Below are 16,653 nucleotides of genomic sequence, written 5' to 3' on the forward strand. Positions count from 1 at the left end.
GCCCACGGCCCTGAAGGAGTCAAACGGGGATTCGCACATGGGCGTCTGTCTGGCTCCAGAGCACAGTGCACTTGACACCACCCAGTACTGCTCCCCCTCCCCCAGGCTGGCTCCTGCAGCCTTTCATGAGCCTGACTTCATGAGGTCAGAGTCGATGTCATCCCGATCCTGGGCCCACATGGGCAGCTGGGTCAGGATGTAGAGACGGAGTGGAGGGAAGCCTTGACTATGAACGGTGATGTGCTGGCCTGACCTGACAGAGGTGTGAGTCCAGAAACCCTAACAGGGCCTGGGGCCAGGCCACAGGAGGTTCCCAGGGTACCTAGAAATGCATGCTCCCACTGAACAGGCGTGGGCCCTGGCTTACTCATCATTTTCTCTGTTAGTCGGAAGGGAAGTTTACCTTTCTTCCCGGAGGCTTTCAAAACAGGCGGCTTGAACAGGCAACCCAAGGTTGAATGATGGGGCTATGTCAGAATGCATGAGAAATGATCCCAAACCAAATACATAACAAGTGTACCAAGGCCCCACACCTCCCCTCAAGACCAGGCAGGTCCACAGGCTGTCCACACGACCAGCCCAAGGTAGGTTCTGGCTCTGTCTCACCCTCCTGCCCCACCTGCCCCAGCCACACCCCACTTCACACCATCCCTCCCCATTTTGGGCCCCTGTGGGCACCAACCTGAACCTGCTTGATGAAGCAGCTATGGCTGTGGCTGTGAAGATGAAAATAGCTAACATTTACTGAGTGCTGGCTGTGTGTCACGTCATAACAGTTTCCATGGGATGAAGCTGCTGTTATCATCCCTGTTTTACAGGTGAGGAAACTGAGGCTGCAAAGGATTAAGCAGTTTGCCAAAAGTCAGCCAGCTAATGAGTGGTGAACTGGAATTCCAGCCAGGCTGCCTGCATCCCCAGCGCATGTCCCTAGCCCATGTCCCCAGCCCCAATATTATGCTACCTCTCGCGCCCGAAGGATTTGGGCCACAAATGGAAAGCCCTCCTCTTACACCTGCCCAGTTCCAGAGGAGTACCTTCCACACTCTTCTGTTTGGAGTCTGAAACCCCATAACCAGAGCTTTATTTGTTTAAGGAACAGTCAGTCCCTCTTCACAGGCATACTCTTTCCTCACTTACCCTAAGCAAAACATTTATGGTTCAATGGGAACTAAATTAGCAGAACTGCTCTGGGCAGCATGTTTTGCAGAGAAAGGAAAGAGAGGCTTAGGGCTACATAAAGGGAGTCTGCAGGCAATGGGGAGATCAGTTTCAACTGGGGCTGCCCTAATTCCTAACCAGATTAGAGGTGTGAGTGAGCAATGAAGAACAAGAGTACACTGCACCCCGGATGGCGTGGCTCAGTGGTTGAGCATCAACCTATGAACTAGGAGGTCATGTTAGATTCCTGCTCAGGGCGCATGCCCAGGTTGAGAGCTGGATCCCCAGAGTGGGGCGTGCAGGAGGCAGCTGATCAATGATTCTCTCTCATCATTGAAGTTTCTATCTCTCTCTCCCTCTTCCTTCCTTCCTGAAACCGATAAAAATATTTTAAAAAAATAAAAAAGCACATCGCAGAAGCTCCTGCCCCTCCCCATATGGACTGCTGCTCGGCTGGGCAATTTTTTTCTCCCTCCCATTCCCCATACACAACATTGTGCTAGACAGCTTCTAAGATGCCTCCTACAGTCTCCATGCACTGTATTTACATCTTTCTGTGGTCCCCTCACCTGTGTGTAGACATGCTGACTTGTTTCTAGTAAATATAATACAGAGGTAAAGAAGGTCACCTTGGAGATCAGGGTTTTACAAGACCATGGCTTCTGTCTTGGCTGCTCCCCCTCACTCTCGCGACATCACTCATCCTAGAGGAAGCCAGCTGTCACATCATGAGGCAGCCCCATGGAGGGGTCCACATGATGGGGGACCAAAGCCTGCCAACTATGCATGAGTGAGCTTCGGAGTGACCCCCTCACCCTGATGGAGACTTCAGATAAGACCACAGCCCAGTCAATAACTTGACTGCAATTTCATGAGTGACTTAGGCCTCACCCAGACTCCTAACATGCAGAAGCCCTGAGATAAAAGATGTGCGGTGTTTGCTAAGTTTGGGGGTAATTTGTTATACAGCAGTAGACAACTAGTACATTCTCATCTTAGTCCAGAGAACCAAAACCCATCTTTTCATTTCTAAGACAACCTCAGCTCCTCCAGGGACTGCAAAGAAGCCCAGTCTGTTCTTTGCTTGGCTAGGCAACAACCAACTAAACTCCAGAACTAAAAATAGAGGATCAGAGCCAGGGCTTTAAATAGGCAAGCAATAGCTTAGTAGTGGTGTTGGCAAAATATCAAACCACTCAGGAGACCAGAGTTGGAGCTGGTTATCCTCCCATCAAAGCTTCAAGAAAATGTCTTGCATCCTCAGCAAAGGTATTTTCTAATTTTTGAATTAAAGACCAAGGGATTGTATTGTCCACCCCAGACCAAGCATTCTATCATTTACACAGTGGGTGTGCAAATAATTATTGGATGGGTGGATGGGTGGACGACCCTCCCTACAGAAAGTGATTATTTAAGAATTCCTAATCTGGTAGTCAATCTGACAAAACTTAATTAAATGAATTCCTAATTCCATCCACTGTGGCTCACAGATCTTATACTGGAACTGCTTATTATTTAGAAACTAGAGGCCCAGTACATGAAATTCATGCACTGGGGGGGGGGGGGTGCCCCTCAGCCCAGCCTGCACCTTCTCCAATCTGGGACCCCTCGGGGGATATCCAACTGCCAGTTTAGGCCCGATCCCAGGGCACTCTGACATCCCTCTCACAATCCAGGACTGCTGGCTCCCAACTGCTCACCTGCCTGCCTGCCTGATTGCCCCTAACCATTTCTGCCTGCCAGCCTGACCACCCCCTAACCACTCCCCTGCCAGCCTGATCAATGCCTAACTGCTCCCCTGCCAGCCCGATTGCCCCCAACTGCCCTCCCCTGCAGGCCTGATCACCCACAACTGCCCTCCCCTCCCGGCCATCTTGTGGCAGCCATCTTGTGACCACATGGGGGTGGCCATCTTGTGTGAGGATGTGATGGTCAATTTGCATATTGCCTCTTCATTATATAGGATTACAAGTTTTTTCACAGGTCAATTGCAACAACCTCATATGTCTTTCAAAGGACTCCCCAGGTCTTTCACGGGGTTTAATTATGTTAAATTGGAACATTAATATCACTTGCAAGAGCCATCTTTTGTCCTCTATGCTTCCTTTAAGAATTGCACAGAAGACAAACCAGCCAGTTGGTGATCCCTGGGCCAGATTTGTTGACCTACCTCTAGTACCAACTTTCCATCTGGTTCCAGACCTTACCAGTGTAGAGGGCACTGGGTAAGGTCCTAAGTGACCCTAAAGTTACAGACCCCACATATGATCCCAGGTATCCAGTTCAACCCCCTGTTAGCCCACCAAAGCCAATAGGGCCTCTTGGGTCCACAGAGAAGGAAGCCTGTTATCTGGCTGTTTGCCTTGCAATTCTTTATTGCACTGTACACACAGGGGGACCCAAAAGTAGTATCCACCATGCAAGTTGAGGTCTTTAACTGAGTGTGGGGTCTCTCCAGAGGTCGTGAAGGATGGGAAAGATCCTCCTGCAAAGGGATGAATCAAAAACTAGGAGAGAGCCCTAGCTGGTGTTTCTCAGTGGTTAGAGTCAGTCTGTGCACCAGAAGGCCTCAGGTTGTATTTCTGGTCAAGGGCACATACCTGCTTTGCAGGTTCCATCTCTGGTCCTAGTCGGGGTTCATGCAGGAGGCAACCCATAGATGTGTCTCATATCGATGTTTCTCTCTCTCTCTCTCTCTCTCTCTCTCTCTCTCTCTCTCTCTCTCTCTCTCTCTCTCCCCTTCTCCCCTTTCCCTCTCTCCCTCCCTTCCGCTCACTCTAAAAAGCAATGGGGGTGGGGAATATCCTCCGGTGAGGATTAACAACATCAACAGAAAACTAGGAGGGAAAGTAAAGGGACAGGAAAAAGTAAAAGTCAGGCAGTTGTGACTTTGAGTCCTGTCTCTGTTTTTAGCAGCTGTGTGATCTTGGGCAAGTTAGTTAACCTCTCTGGGTCTGTTTCCTCTTTTGTAAAATGAGAATACCTTGTACCTGCCTTATAGGTTGTTGTCTTGAGGAAATACATGCAAAGTGCTTAGCATACTGCCTAACACATAGCAAACATCACATGAGTGACCACAAAGGGGGAAATCATCAGGAGAAGAGCCATGGTCCTTGGAGGGTGAGACAGAAAGGAGCTTCGAATGGGCAAAGTTTGCAGTAAATAGAATATAGAGTTTGGGGCCAAACAAACAGAGGAGAAAGCAAAGGGCAGAGATTGTAAGACTTTTCCTAAATAGATTTTCCATGGTGGGGACAAGGTAGGAGAAATCATTTGGTGGTCTGATTTTCCTAGCTCTTGAACCTATCAGGCATTCCAGAAAATTCCAGAAATTCTCACTTCAAGCTTAAAGAATCACCAGGCCCTTCTTCCTCTTAATTTTCCAAAGAATTTGAGTCATCTTTGTTCAGTCAACTGTGACCTTGCAATTTTTATAGCTCATTCAACCTTAATCCTTTTTCTTATCAGGTGATGAAATGGAACAAATAAAACCTTAGCCCAAGTGCATTCTCCCTCAGCTGACCCATGAGTGGGTTAGCACAGCTGGTACCTGAAACCAGAGCTGTGGTCAAGGGATTGTATCCAGCCCGTGCAGAGAAGCCACCTTCTTCCTGCCTTCACGTGTGGCTAGTGAGGGAGGACATACCTCTTCATTCATAGAAGGCAGAGAATGAGCAAAAGGTCGCCTACCTGGACATTCTTCATTGCTGCAGATCCACAGGCTATTTCTGCAAATGCTGTTGGGGAGAGAGGCACAGGTCATGCAAACGCCAGATACAGAGCTCCCTACATATACCACAGCTCTCAAAGGAAGGGATATGGGAGAGAAAAGGAGCTGATACTGGAGGGCCTTTGTGCGGTTAAAGGTGTACAGGACAGGGCTTTGGCCACAGAGGAATCTTGGAGATAGTGCCAAAGGGAATAAACCCTGACAGAGAATTAGACAAAATAAAAAAGCTATGGGGTTTAATGTCCCTATCCAGACACTAAGCAATCAAATTCCTTCTTTTGCCCTGGCCTGGTGGCACAGTTGGTTGGAGCATCATCTTGTACACCAAAAAGGTTGTGTTTTGATTTCCAGTCAGGGCCCATACCTAGGTTGCGGGTTCAATCCCTGGTCAGGGCATGTATGGGAGGCAATCGATCAATGTTTCTCTCTCACATTGATCTTTCTCTCTTCCTCTCTCTAAGATCAATAAAAACATATCCTCAGGTGAGGATTTTTTAAAATTTCTCCCCCAAACCTTACAAGCACACACACACACAAGAGAGGAAGGGTGAGCTGTTGAAAGGAGTAACACCAAAATCATGTTGGGCAGCCCTCTGAGACTCCCGAGAGACTGCCAAGCAGGGAAAGACAGCAAAAAAAAAGAGGCCTGGAGGCAAAAGGTGGAGTTATTCTCCCCATGTGCAGGGGCAGGTGGAGTTAAACAGAGGAAACATCCAGAGAAGTTGTGTGTGTGTGTGTGTATATATATATATATATATATATATATATATATATATATATATATATATATATATAATGTTTTATTGATTGATTTTAGAGAAAGAGGAAGGGGAAGAGAGGAAAAAAACATTGATTTGCTGTTCCACTTATTTATGCATTTCTTGGTTAATTCTTGTATGTGCCCTGACCTGGGATCAAACCTGCAACCTTGGCATTTTGGGACTACACTCTAACCAACTGAGCCACCCAGCCAGGGCCAGATGAGCTTCTTAATGAAATGATTTGAGCTAAGCAGAGAGGACAGCCCAGCCTGGGCCTGGCCTATTGCAGAGAACCATGGAGAGCAGGCCTGCATGAGTTTCCATGGACACTGCTGTTGCCTTCCACCTAGTAGATAAATGATCTCAAGGAGAAAAGAACTGTCTCATTACAGCATAGTTTGGGAGAAAGCTACAGATGTGGTTTGCATGTAAAATACTTCCTTCCCTGACCTCGCCTCCTCTAGGCATATCTGTAATATAATCCTGTTTTGGATCACTGACTTCCATGCCCTTTCCCCAACATCACCTCCCCACCCCTCCCCACCCCCACCAATCTCAACCTCTTCTCCCTCAGCCCAGGCCAGGTCTTATTCCACCTGCCTCTGCCCCCACTGCCCCAGCTTCCCCCCTCAGCCCCTGGCGGCTCCCCCAGACCACACTGCCGAGCCCATTACCAGGTGTTGCAGTCTCTCGAGAGGGAGGCACCTGGAGGGTACCGCTTCCCAGAATGCACACAGGAACACTCCGTGCTTTCCACACAGCGGCCTTCATCAAGGAGCTGTCCCTCTGGGTTCAAAGACATCAAGACACAGTCTCAACCTTGTCATCATCATTACTCGTCTCACAACTATAGAATCCCCATGGGTGACCATCAGCTTAGGGCTTCTTCCAGGAAGCTCAAAGGATTGTTCTGTGATGTTCATCTTTCACATTACAGCAATATGAGGGAGGGGATTGTTAATCTCCACTCTACTGATGGAGAAACAGGGAAAGAGTTTTGTCCAAGGTCCTCAGTAGGGAAGTCATGAGTCTAGGCTGAACACTTCTTCTAGGAAGCCCAAAGAACTTGTGTGACGTTTACCTTTCACATTCACGCAAGGAGGGAGGGGAAGTTAATTCATCTTCATTTTATAGATGAAATCAAAACAAGAGTTTTGTTTAGGGTCTTCCAGTAGGAAAGTCATGAGTCAAAGCTCACAGGACTCACTCTTAAGAACTGAACAGGGTTTTTCACCAAAGCTCACGAAGGCTCTCCTGAGAAAGGCTTCCTAGTGCGAAGCTCTTTTTCAGCTGAGCTCACATGGCAAACCCAGAAAATATTTAAATATCTTTCTCCCAGACCAATTCCCTGACACTTAACTGAGAAAACAAAACTGCCATCAGATTGGACCACGTGCCCCCCAAACAAAGTCGCTGTTGGCACCCAGGCCATGCTTCTGTTTCCTAGACACACATGCGTTCATGAATACAGTACAACAGGAAAACATGAAAACAAATGCCAGCTCGATCCTGACCACTCAGTATGAAGACTTTTTAAAAATAAATAAAAGGCCTCTGATTTCGCGACGGAGACCTCACACAAGTGGCTTTCATCTGGTCTCCCCAGGCCAAGAGCCCTGGCAAGGCCGCGGGTTTGTAAATAAAGTGGGAAGTTATTACCAGGGCAGCTGCAGCCGTCCACACATTGCTCCTGACACACTTCGCTGATTTTCAGGCTCTGGCAGGTCCTGGTGCAAGGGGACACACACTCCTTGTACTCCATGCCAGCAGGGCACGCCGGTCCTGGAACAGAAAGCTCAGGAGTCTCGCCAGGGCAGCTCCCCCCGCGCAGCATCTCACAGGCCACGCTGTACTTAGGCCCCCTTGGTCTGCTCCCCTGTCTCCAGGGCCTCAGGGGCCACCTCCATCCCACTGACACCCAAGATTGTCCCACCCAACCACCCCTCCCCTGAAGGAACATCTTTCATCTTGTAGAGCCTGGCTAAGACCCAGCAGGGTCACCTGGGACCATGACCCCTTCTTCTTGGTCATCTGTTCTCCATGAACAACTTGGCTTTTTTTCTTTTTGCACCTTTAATCTCTCTCCCTTTCAGCTAAAACCCTCTCAGGGTGAAACCATGCTTCTCTAGGCTGAACATGAATGGCCTCCTGGGGCCAAGCAAGGAGTACAAGATGTCCTCAACCATCCTCCTCTGAGGACCCCTCTTCCTCCTAAAATTGTCCCCAAATGCCCCACCCAGCACAAGGCCTATGCCAGTCACACCCACCTTCCCTGTGTTTATTCCCACTGTGCTGCAGGGCTGCCTCCAGAGCCTGTCATCTAAGCATCTGCCCTCCCCACTGGACCCAGCCACACGTGGGCAAGGGCTGGCTCTCCTCCTCTCTCTCCAACACCGTGGCTGTCTAGCCCAGGCTAACTGAAGGACCGGAACTCTTTTCTGGGTTTCACAAGACCAAACCATTGCCCCCAAAACCCTTCTCCTCCAAGATCCATCAGGTATCATCCCCATCCTACTCCAAAAGCCTAAAAAGAACAGCCCCACCCCCTTCAGAGGAGAGCCCAGCGGCTACCAGCCACCTTCCTCACATTCCCCAGCAAACACAAAAGGCTCTAACTTATAAGCTGAGAAAACACAAACTGAATACTGTGTGTGTGGTGTAGTTGGCTGGCTCCCCCATCTCCATGGGCTGGTGTGACCTGTCTAATTATGGCAGACTGGCTGTTCGTCTGCTCGGCTCTGGTCAGCCGAGTGTCTGGGGAGACAGGAGGCTTCTCCCGAGGTGACCGACAGGCTCCTACTTAATCATGATAATTTGGGGATGGTGACAATGTCAATGACTAGGGACCTGATGAAATTAGAAGGTCAAAACCACAGGCGCCACGAGGTGAGGTGGGGGGAATGTGAGCGCTGGGCCTGCAGGACAGAGGCTGATTTAATGACAGGGAAGGACTTAATGAAAGTCTGCCGGGATCGCCAGCCCCAGCTGGGACAGATCGGCTAACTCCCTGCTCTGTGACAGGCGGTCAGCACAGGTATTAGCTGAAGCCGCCGCACTGCTGAGATCTGGCCATAGACAGAACTTTTTTGTGTCCAGGGGATGGAGTTTCTGGGGGAGTCCTGGGGAACCAAATGAGGCATGGTGCTAGAACAGAGGCAGGAGAAATGGCCTAGAGACCTTGGGAAGGCCTTTTGAGCCTCATCACAGACTGTAAGGGAGGGGACTCTCTCTGTGAGCCAGCACTCTGGCCAGGTGACAAAGGGCAGAGGCTGTATAGAAATTAGATGCAGAAACCAGTGGCTCTATAGGCCCTGGCTGGCTGGGGTGTGGTAAAGGCATACGACTGTGGCACCTAGAGATTCCTGTGGGACACCCCAGGACAGACACCACTTTTCCCCAGGCCCTGAGCGCCTCCCCAGCCAGTGGGTGGGCAGTGACTTACGGCATTCGCTGTGCTTGGTCCAGCCGTACAACACCATCCCCTGATGGGCACAGGCCCGGGCATACTCCAGGAGGGCCGCGCAGGGGCACCTCAGCCCCTGGGTGCAGGTGCACAGAGTCCTCTCACACAGGGCCACGAAGGGCTCGGGGTCCACCAGGGGGTGGCAGCGGGTGAACACCGAGTCCCTCTTCAGCAGCTGGCACTGCTCCCACAGGCCCTGCAGGAAGAAGTGCCACCTCGGTGAGCAAGCAGCATGTGGCCCCAGCTCTTCACTGCATGCACTCAGTGTTCCCTGAGGAAAGCCTGCCAGGATCTCCATACAGGGACAGTGCCTGCGCCTAGTAGGTGCTTATCAACAGTTACCAAATTAAACAGTCCATCAATCAAAGGAAAGCTATTGGACTTGTGCTATGTGAACTGTACTGAGACTGAGATTGCCTTAAACCCTGGAAATGCAGAGTCCAGGCCCTTGGACTGCAGCAGCAGTCAGTGTTCCCTGAAGGGAAAGAGCAGAAAAGGAGAAAACAGTGGGAAGAACGCTGAACTTGGAATTCACGTGGAACTCCGCAGGAGGACATGTGACTTGGGAGCCAGGCGTGCTGATCAGCTTCTGTTTTGCACTGACCTGGTCACTTCTGCTCCCTGACATTGACTATAAATGAGGAGTGAGACAAGTTGTGTACAGTAGACATTCCTGGGCCTTACCCTCAGAGATTAAAAATTTCAGTATGAGGGGGATGGAGCTTAGCAGTACCTTTTTCCAACATCCCCCAGGAGACTCCTGGGACCAGAGGGGACCAGTTCCCACCATGAGAAACACCCTAGGTTCTACAAACTGTCCCAGAGACACTCTACCAGGCAAGGGCTCTTCCTGGGTTTTAGCACTTTGCTGATACCCTCAACCAAATAACACGAGGCAGGCTTAGAACTGTTGTCATAGATTACTCCTGTAACATGCTAGTATAAGCAAACACTCCTAAGTGTTGTACTGGCAAACATCTCTGCACTGTGTGTTTTAATGATTCTAAATGAACATCTTTTTTCACCTCTCTGAAATTGGAGTGCAGCTTACAATTGCTGTCACACTGGAAGTAGCCGTTTTTTCTTTTTATATATTTTTTATTGATTTCAGAGAGGAAAAGAAAGAGATAGAAACATCATGAGAGAGAATCATTGCTAGGCTGCCTCCTCCATGCCCCCTACTGGGGATGGAGCCTGCAACCCAGGCAAGTGCCCTGACCGGGAATTGAACCCTGACCTCCTGGTTCAGAGGTTGACGCTCAACCACTGAGCTACAGCTGGGCAGTTTTTTTTTTCTTAGTGATATACTCGAAATAATGCTGTGTCTTAGAATCAACAGCGCCGTCGATTTGACATTACACAGTATTGCTACTAGAAATGGGTGTGTCATTTCTTCCATGCACAGACATGCTTTCCAAAGGGAAGCCAGCAGTTAGTGAAAGGACTTCAGCTACAGAGAGGGAAGTATAACGTATCTAAACAGAAGGGCTGAGTCCTGAAGGGTAAACCAGAGCAAATCCAGTCTACTCACACTGTACAAAGGGCAGCCAGAGCAAGCCTGCATAAGCCAAGAGCCTGGGGCCAGGCCTCATCTTTTGTGGCGCCATGAAGATTCCAGAGGAATGAAAATCTGACCCAGTGCTGCTCAGCATCCTCAGGAACCACCCTGGCAGCACCAGGAATGTGTTGTGGTCCTAGGGAAATCTGTGTCCTGCTCCGGGTGCCACTGAGCGGGGCCCTGCCTCCCACCCAGGCCGCACAGAGCCTGCCACCAGAACCAGGCAGGCAGGGCAGCATGTCACAGATGCACCCTGATTGCAGCCGGCCCAGAAAGAGAAAGGGGGCACAGGGCCCAGATGGCCCAAGCAGTTGGGCGGGGCTGGTTCCCTCTGCACCTTAGAAAGCTACAGCTGTGAACTTGTGGGTCAGAACCATTAGCAGTTCTGCATGTTGGGGGCCAACTGCTGACAGCAGCACTCCCTCCATGGCCCACCCTCCTGACTTACGCCCTTGGGTTTGGACCCCCCAAACCCCTAACCCCCACCCCAGGCACCCACTGTGTGGCTGGGATAAAGCATGGACTTCAGCCCAGCTCTGCCACCAACTGGTGGGGACTGAGACACCTCATTAGAGAAGGGTGTCCTGAGTACAATGGGAACATTACAGGACCTCCTCGTGGGTGATGTGAACACACAGGGCCTGGCACCGAGCAAAGCCATCAACAAAGGAGGACTACTCTGGTGGCCCCATGACCACCAAGAACTCGGATGATATATGCATCCTCCCATTGGCCACCGCACACATTTCATGCAGGGGAAACTGAGGTTTCTGAAGACATTGTCAGGAAGAGTCCTGCCCTGGACCTGTTATGACTTCACTTCCCCTGATCCAAGTTCCACCTCTTCTCATGCTAGTGGTGTGACCTTGGGTTATTCCCTTAACCATCTCTTCGGGAAGATGGGGATGAGGATAACAGCAGAGCCTACCTGAAGAGGCTGAGGTGAAGGTTGAATGGAATAATGTATGTGAAGGTTTAAACTAATAACTGGTGACCCCATATCTTCATCATCACCAATATCTTGGCCACCAGAGAGACCCTTTCCACTGCCCCTCCTGCCATTAGGTTTATCCTCCAGCAGGACAGAAGGACATCTTTGCCCTTTTGCTCTGTCTCTATCTCTCTGGGCTGTATAAGGATGAATGGTTGCAGTGGCAGCATTATCACTTCACTACTATTTTGGGGGTTCCCCAGGGAACAGAGGAGCAACTTTTGTTATTCTTTGATTCCAGAGGGTCACATCTCTCCCGAATCAAAGAATAACAAAGTAGGTTTCTTTCTAGTGGAAGGATGAGGGAGGAGCCGCCCTGTTGTAATAGTTGGTCTGAGAATCTCCTGGGGCTCAGGGGAGGAGGCCTCAGACACACCCTCTGCCCCATCAGCAATGACACTCAAAACATGGGGTTGCTGGACTCTTAAAGAGCAGTTGAGGCCGCCCTGAGAGAGCCCGATGCTCAGCTCTTGCCTACCTCTTTCCCCACCCGCAAGTTAAAACCAGAAAAGAAAAAGAAGAAAGCAACTCCATGGGTTTTTCCTAGTGCTTGCTGAGGTCGCCTGCTCTGTAGGACAGTGGCTCAGAGTCATCCCTGCACCACAGGACTACTTCCTGCAGGTGCAGGGACCGGGCACCTAGGGTTCTCACCAGCAGGACACAATAAAGCCAGAGGAGAGAAGAGACCCAGGCGTCCAGCATCCCGTACCCTGTCAGAGTGACAGTGGACAGAGTCCAGCACAGCCGCCTCCAGCTGGCCCCAGTCTGGTTTTTCCTGTTCAGAGGAACAGTGGGAACAGTAAACCAGCACATTTCCGGGTAGGTCCCTTGAGATATTAAATGGTTTACAGAAAGTCTTAGAAGAAGGGTGTTTTCTGGCTATTTGTCTGCAGGATGGGAGTGGATTTCTACAGAAACAGCCACCTCCCTTCTTAGTATAATTCCTTTGGCCTCTACCGTTTACACCTGAAATCTGGCTAGGATTTCTTCCTTGGCAGAGACTAAAGGAGGGTTCTGCCCCCCTCCCCACATCTTGCCCTCCGGTCTTCCTCTTCAGCCCTGGCTGCACTTGGCCTATTAGAGTGACCACAGTCTAAGGCCGGGCAGGACTGCCAGCCACCAGAGCTGCAGCACGGCCCCCCTCTGGCTGCTAGCCCTGCTCCCCAGGCTTCTCTGTTCCACCATAGGTAGCCCTGCCAGCTCCAGCCAGGTCCTAAGACAAGATGCCTCCACAGACATAAATCTGAGTCTGAGCCACACCCTGTCCTCTCAGACCCAGGGCAGAGATATCGGCAGGTAGGAGGTGACCAAACCTTCACTCACAATATTGGCTGTGTGGCCTCGAGGTCTCCAGCAGCGTGTCCAGGTCAGCATGAAGGGCAAACCTGACAGTGTCCCAGGCCAGCTTAGAGGGCCCAGTTCTGGCTGCTCAGGAAGCAGCGAGACCAGGCCTCCCAGGATCTGACCCTGGCCTACCTCTCTAGTTCATCCCTCCCCACTCCCCCTCTCCTAGGTTACCAATGGTTTCCTGAACATATCAAGTTGTTTCGGAGACCAGCGCATCACCCACTCCCACAAACTGACCCTTCAGAGGCCTGAAGACACCTTCGAAGAACCCAAACCTCCTCAGAGAAAGGTGAGATAAATACAGCCTTTCAGATTTGGAAACTGAGGCATGGAGAGGATGAAGCATTTACAGCTCAGCGGTTCGAAGAGTGTGGTTCAGGGACTCCCTGCAGACTCCCAAGATCCTTTCAGGGGTCCATGAGGTCAAAATCATTTTCATAACAATATCAAGATGTTATTTGCCCTTTTTGCTCTCATCCTTTCGCAAGTGTTCAGTGGAATTTTCCGAGGCTACATGACGTGTTATATCACAGCAGACTAAGTGCAGGAGCCGATCCGAGAATCCAGCTGATTTCTCAGAAGCCAGAGAGTGAAGAGATTTGCAAAACTGAAACAATGCCATTCTTCTCCCCAACCATGTTTTTGTTTATAATATGTAGTTATTTTCATTAAAAGATGTTATTCATGTAAAATATTATGTCTATTGTTTTTAAATTAATTAATATGATTTAAATGTCTCCGTTTTAATATCTAATGCAGTAAATATCAGTAGATATAATCGACATAAATAAAATCTTTGGCATCCCCATTCATTTTTAAGAGTGTAAAGGGGTCTTGAGATTAAACCATTTGCAAACTGCTGAACTAGCAAAGGGGTGACTCAAACCTTCATTCCACCCACAGGCCTGTCACCTGCCACCAAACCACAGTTTATATGGTCTTCCACACCCTCAATGCACCTACCCCACTTTGTTTCCTAACAGTCAGAGTAGAAGACAGTTCAGTGGATGTAGCACAGGTTTAGAAGCCTGGTTGCACTGGAGTTCCAATCCCCTACCAACTTCCAAAATGTGTGACTCGTAAAATCATCTTGCCTTGCTGCACCTCGGTTCCCTCACTTTCAAAGAGGGAGAGTGTAGAGGAAGTGGAAAGTGGCCCAGGACCTATTATTTCTTTCTTAGTCATAGGACCCTCGGTTTCTAGTTTTCCCCTGTACACACAGGCACTGGAATAAAGATTCCATTCCCAGACTCCCTTGCAACCAGAGTAGCCATGTGAGTAAGCTTTGCCCAATAGAATGGAAGCAGAAGATCCTGTGAAACTTCCAGGAAGTGTCCTCAAAGGAGAGGTGCTTCCTTCTCCATCCGTTCTCTTCCTACTGTTGGATCGTGGCTCTGAGGCCTGAGGCTGGAGCCACCATCAGGGCCATGGAATAGAAGCTCATGCTGATGACAGTGGAGAAATAAGACAGAAGGACCTTGGATCCCAGCACCATGGATGGGGTCCTGTACTGGCTCTGGACATCCCACCCCAAGCTTCTTTACAATGAGAGGGAAATAAACCTCTGTGATGCATAAACCATAGTTACCTCGGGTGTCCTGTCACTCACGGCGGAACCTGCTCCTAACACAAACAGCAATCCCTGCCTTAGATGGTTGCTACAAAATAAAATGAAATAAGATCACACAGGAAGGTAATCAAGTGCTTATAAGTATTATCATTGGCCCACTGTCAACATCAGCCCAACGGTTCGAAAATGGCCTCTCCTCAGCTCTCTGCTAAGCCAACCTGGCAGGGAGACAAAAGGACGGTCAGCTAATTAGCACACTTCCAGCATCTCCCTGGCTCCAATGCCGGGCATCAGCTCTCTGTCTTCCTTCATCTCTTGTCCGTGGTTCTAGAAGCTGGCAAAAGAGCTGCAGCCCCAGCTCCATCGATCCATGACCTCACCCTGCCTGGGTGGGTGTGCAGACCCACTTGTGGCCCATCTAATCACATTTTCAGTTCATTAAAGAAAGCCAGACCTCTTCCCTGGAGATGCCACGCCAGTTCAAGGGAGAGGGAGAGAAAAGAAGTGCATCTCCCCAGTGGCAGATGGGGGAGGGGGAGAGTGAGGAGAAAACACAGTGGCAAGAGATCTGAAGCTTAGCTATTGTGTTTGTTCCCCAAGAGCTGACAAAGGAGAAGGGAGGGGGGCATTCCTAGGACCAAAGTGAACAAAGAAAGGAGAGGGTAATATATAAAGTGCAAGATTGTTCAGCCAGGCCCTGATCTTTCCAGCCCTGGTGTGGGTGCCCTGCAGCTGCCCCTGGAGGAGGTGTGGAGGCGCCTAGAGCCTGAACTGGTCCAAAGCAGTGGGTTCAAGAATTTGTCCCTGGGGCAGGGCATCGTTTCTCATTGGTCAGACTGCAAGGATGGATGGGGAAGGGTTCTTGAGTCTATTTATAACTTCTAGGCTGGCCTGGGATTCCCACCCACATTCCAAGATCTGGCTCACAAAGACCCCATGAAACTGGTTGATGGATTTCCACCAAATGGATGTTTTCTGCAGAGTCAGACATTCCTCTCTCTGAGATAGTTGGGGTACAGCCCTCATGAGAAGGAGCAGCTGGATATGTCCCAGAAGCCCCCAGCCCTCCAAAGGACCCTCCTCACCCTCTGTCCTGGTCTCCTGGGGGGCCTCTGAGCAATTCTCAGGGATCGAGACAGGGCTCAGCTGGCTGGGAGGACAAGGGCCAAGTACCAGCCCAGGGTTCCAGTCTGGGGTCTGCCTGAGCTCTGGGGATGGAACCCTCCACCCATTCTGCTCACAGGGAGAAAAGATAATCAGCTCTTATCACAGAGTTGATTCCCCTGAGCTTCCATTACGCTTACCATTCTTTTCACAATTCATCATTTACTACCCAAGATAGCGTGTGTGTGGTTCTCTTTCATGATTGTTCAATTTCTCCTATGTGTCTTGCCCCTTGAACAAGATTGCCAATCCACCTTGCACAGTTTTAGTATCACCCAAACCACACAACACGTTTTAATAAATACGTACTAGTGGGCACCATCGGATTCTTGCTCATTCTTATGCTCACCATGGGGAAGGAGAAGGGAAAGAAAGCCACTCTGGGAATATTCTGTTAAAGGTTTTTGAGATTGTTGCATTAGGGAGGCATTTGAACTGAAAGCTTGAATATGAGAACCTTATCTGTCCCACCTCGATGGTTTGTCAAATAATGTACCCTAAAAGGCCAAGTACTGCTTAACTTGAGAGAAACCTTTGAAACTTTGTGGCAGCCTCTGATCCCTACTATAAGGTCAATCCCCTCAAGACACAGTGACCACGGTCACCCCTGCCCCACTGCAAGCCCATGGGCTCACTGTCCCATCTCCTGCTTTGCATTCTAGGGAGTAAATTTTCACTAATGGGGAAGGGTGCTCCTCAGTGTTGAGTAGAGCTGTTTACCTTGCAAAGGGAAGGCTGAGATGCAGAGCAGGGACGTAAGTAGATGAGGACACAGAGAATCAAGTGGAACCAAGCACAGCACCCTAGATCCTTGGACCTCAGCAAAGCATACAAAGTAAATCCTCACTCCTTAGCCTAAATGTGACTGGAGAGGCTGAGAGAACAGTTCTCAATCAGCAGTAGGGATAAAG

At 49.8% G+C, this 16,653-nt stretch overlaps 1 protein-coding gene across 1 annotated transcript in view; it reads right to left on the reverse strand.

Annotated features, from left to right (window-relative positions):
• VWF (von Willebrand factor) overlaps window positions 1–16,653 on the reverse strand; it is a 119,320-nt gene that overhangs the window by 82,981 nt on the left and 19,686 nt on the right. Inside the window, exons 7-10 of the mRNA XM_059681979.1 lie at window positions 9,092–9,308; window positions 7,309–7,431; window positions 6,324–6,435; window positions 4,849–4,895 (exon numbers count right to left, since the gene is read on the reverse strand). Coding sequence (XP_059537962.1) covers window positions 4,849–4,895; window positions 6,324–6,435; window positions 7,309–7,431; window positions 9,092–9,308 — 499 coding nt within the window. The remainder of the gene's footprint in view (window positions 1–4,848; window positions 4,896–6,323; window positions 6,436–7,308; window positions 7,432–9,091; window positions 9,309–16,653) is intronic.

The sequence above is a fragment of the Myotis daubentonii genome, chromosome 2 (genome assembly GCF_963259705.1).
Source record: "Myotis daubentonii chromosome 2, mMyoDau2.1, whole genome shotgun sequence".
NCBI lineage: Eukaryota > Metazoa > Chordata > Mammalia > Chiroptera > Vespertilionidae > Myotis > Myotis daubentonii.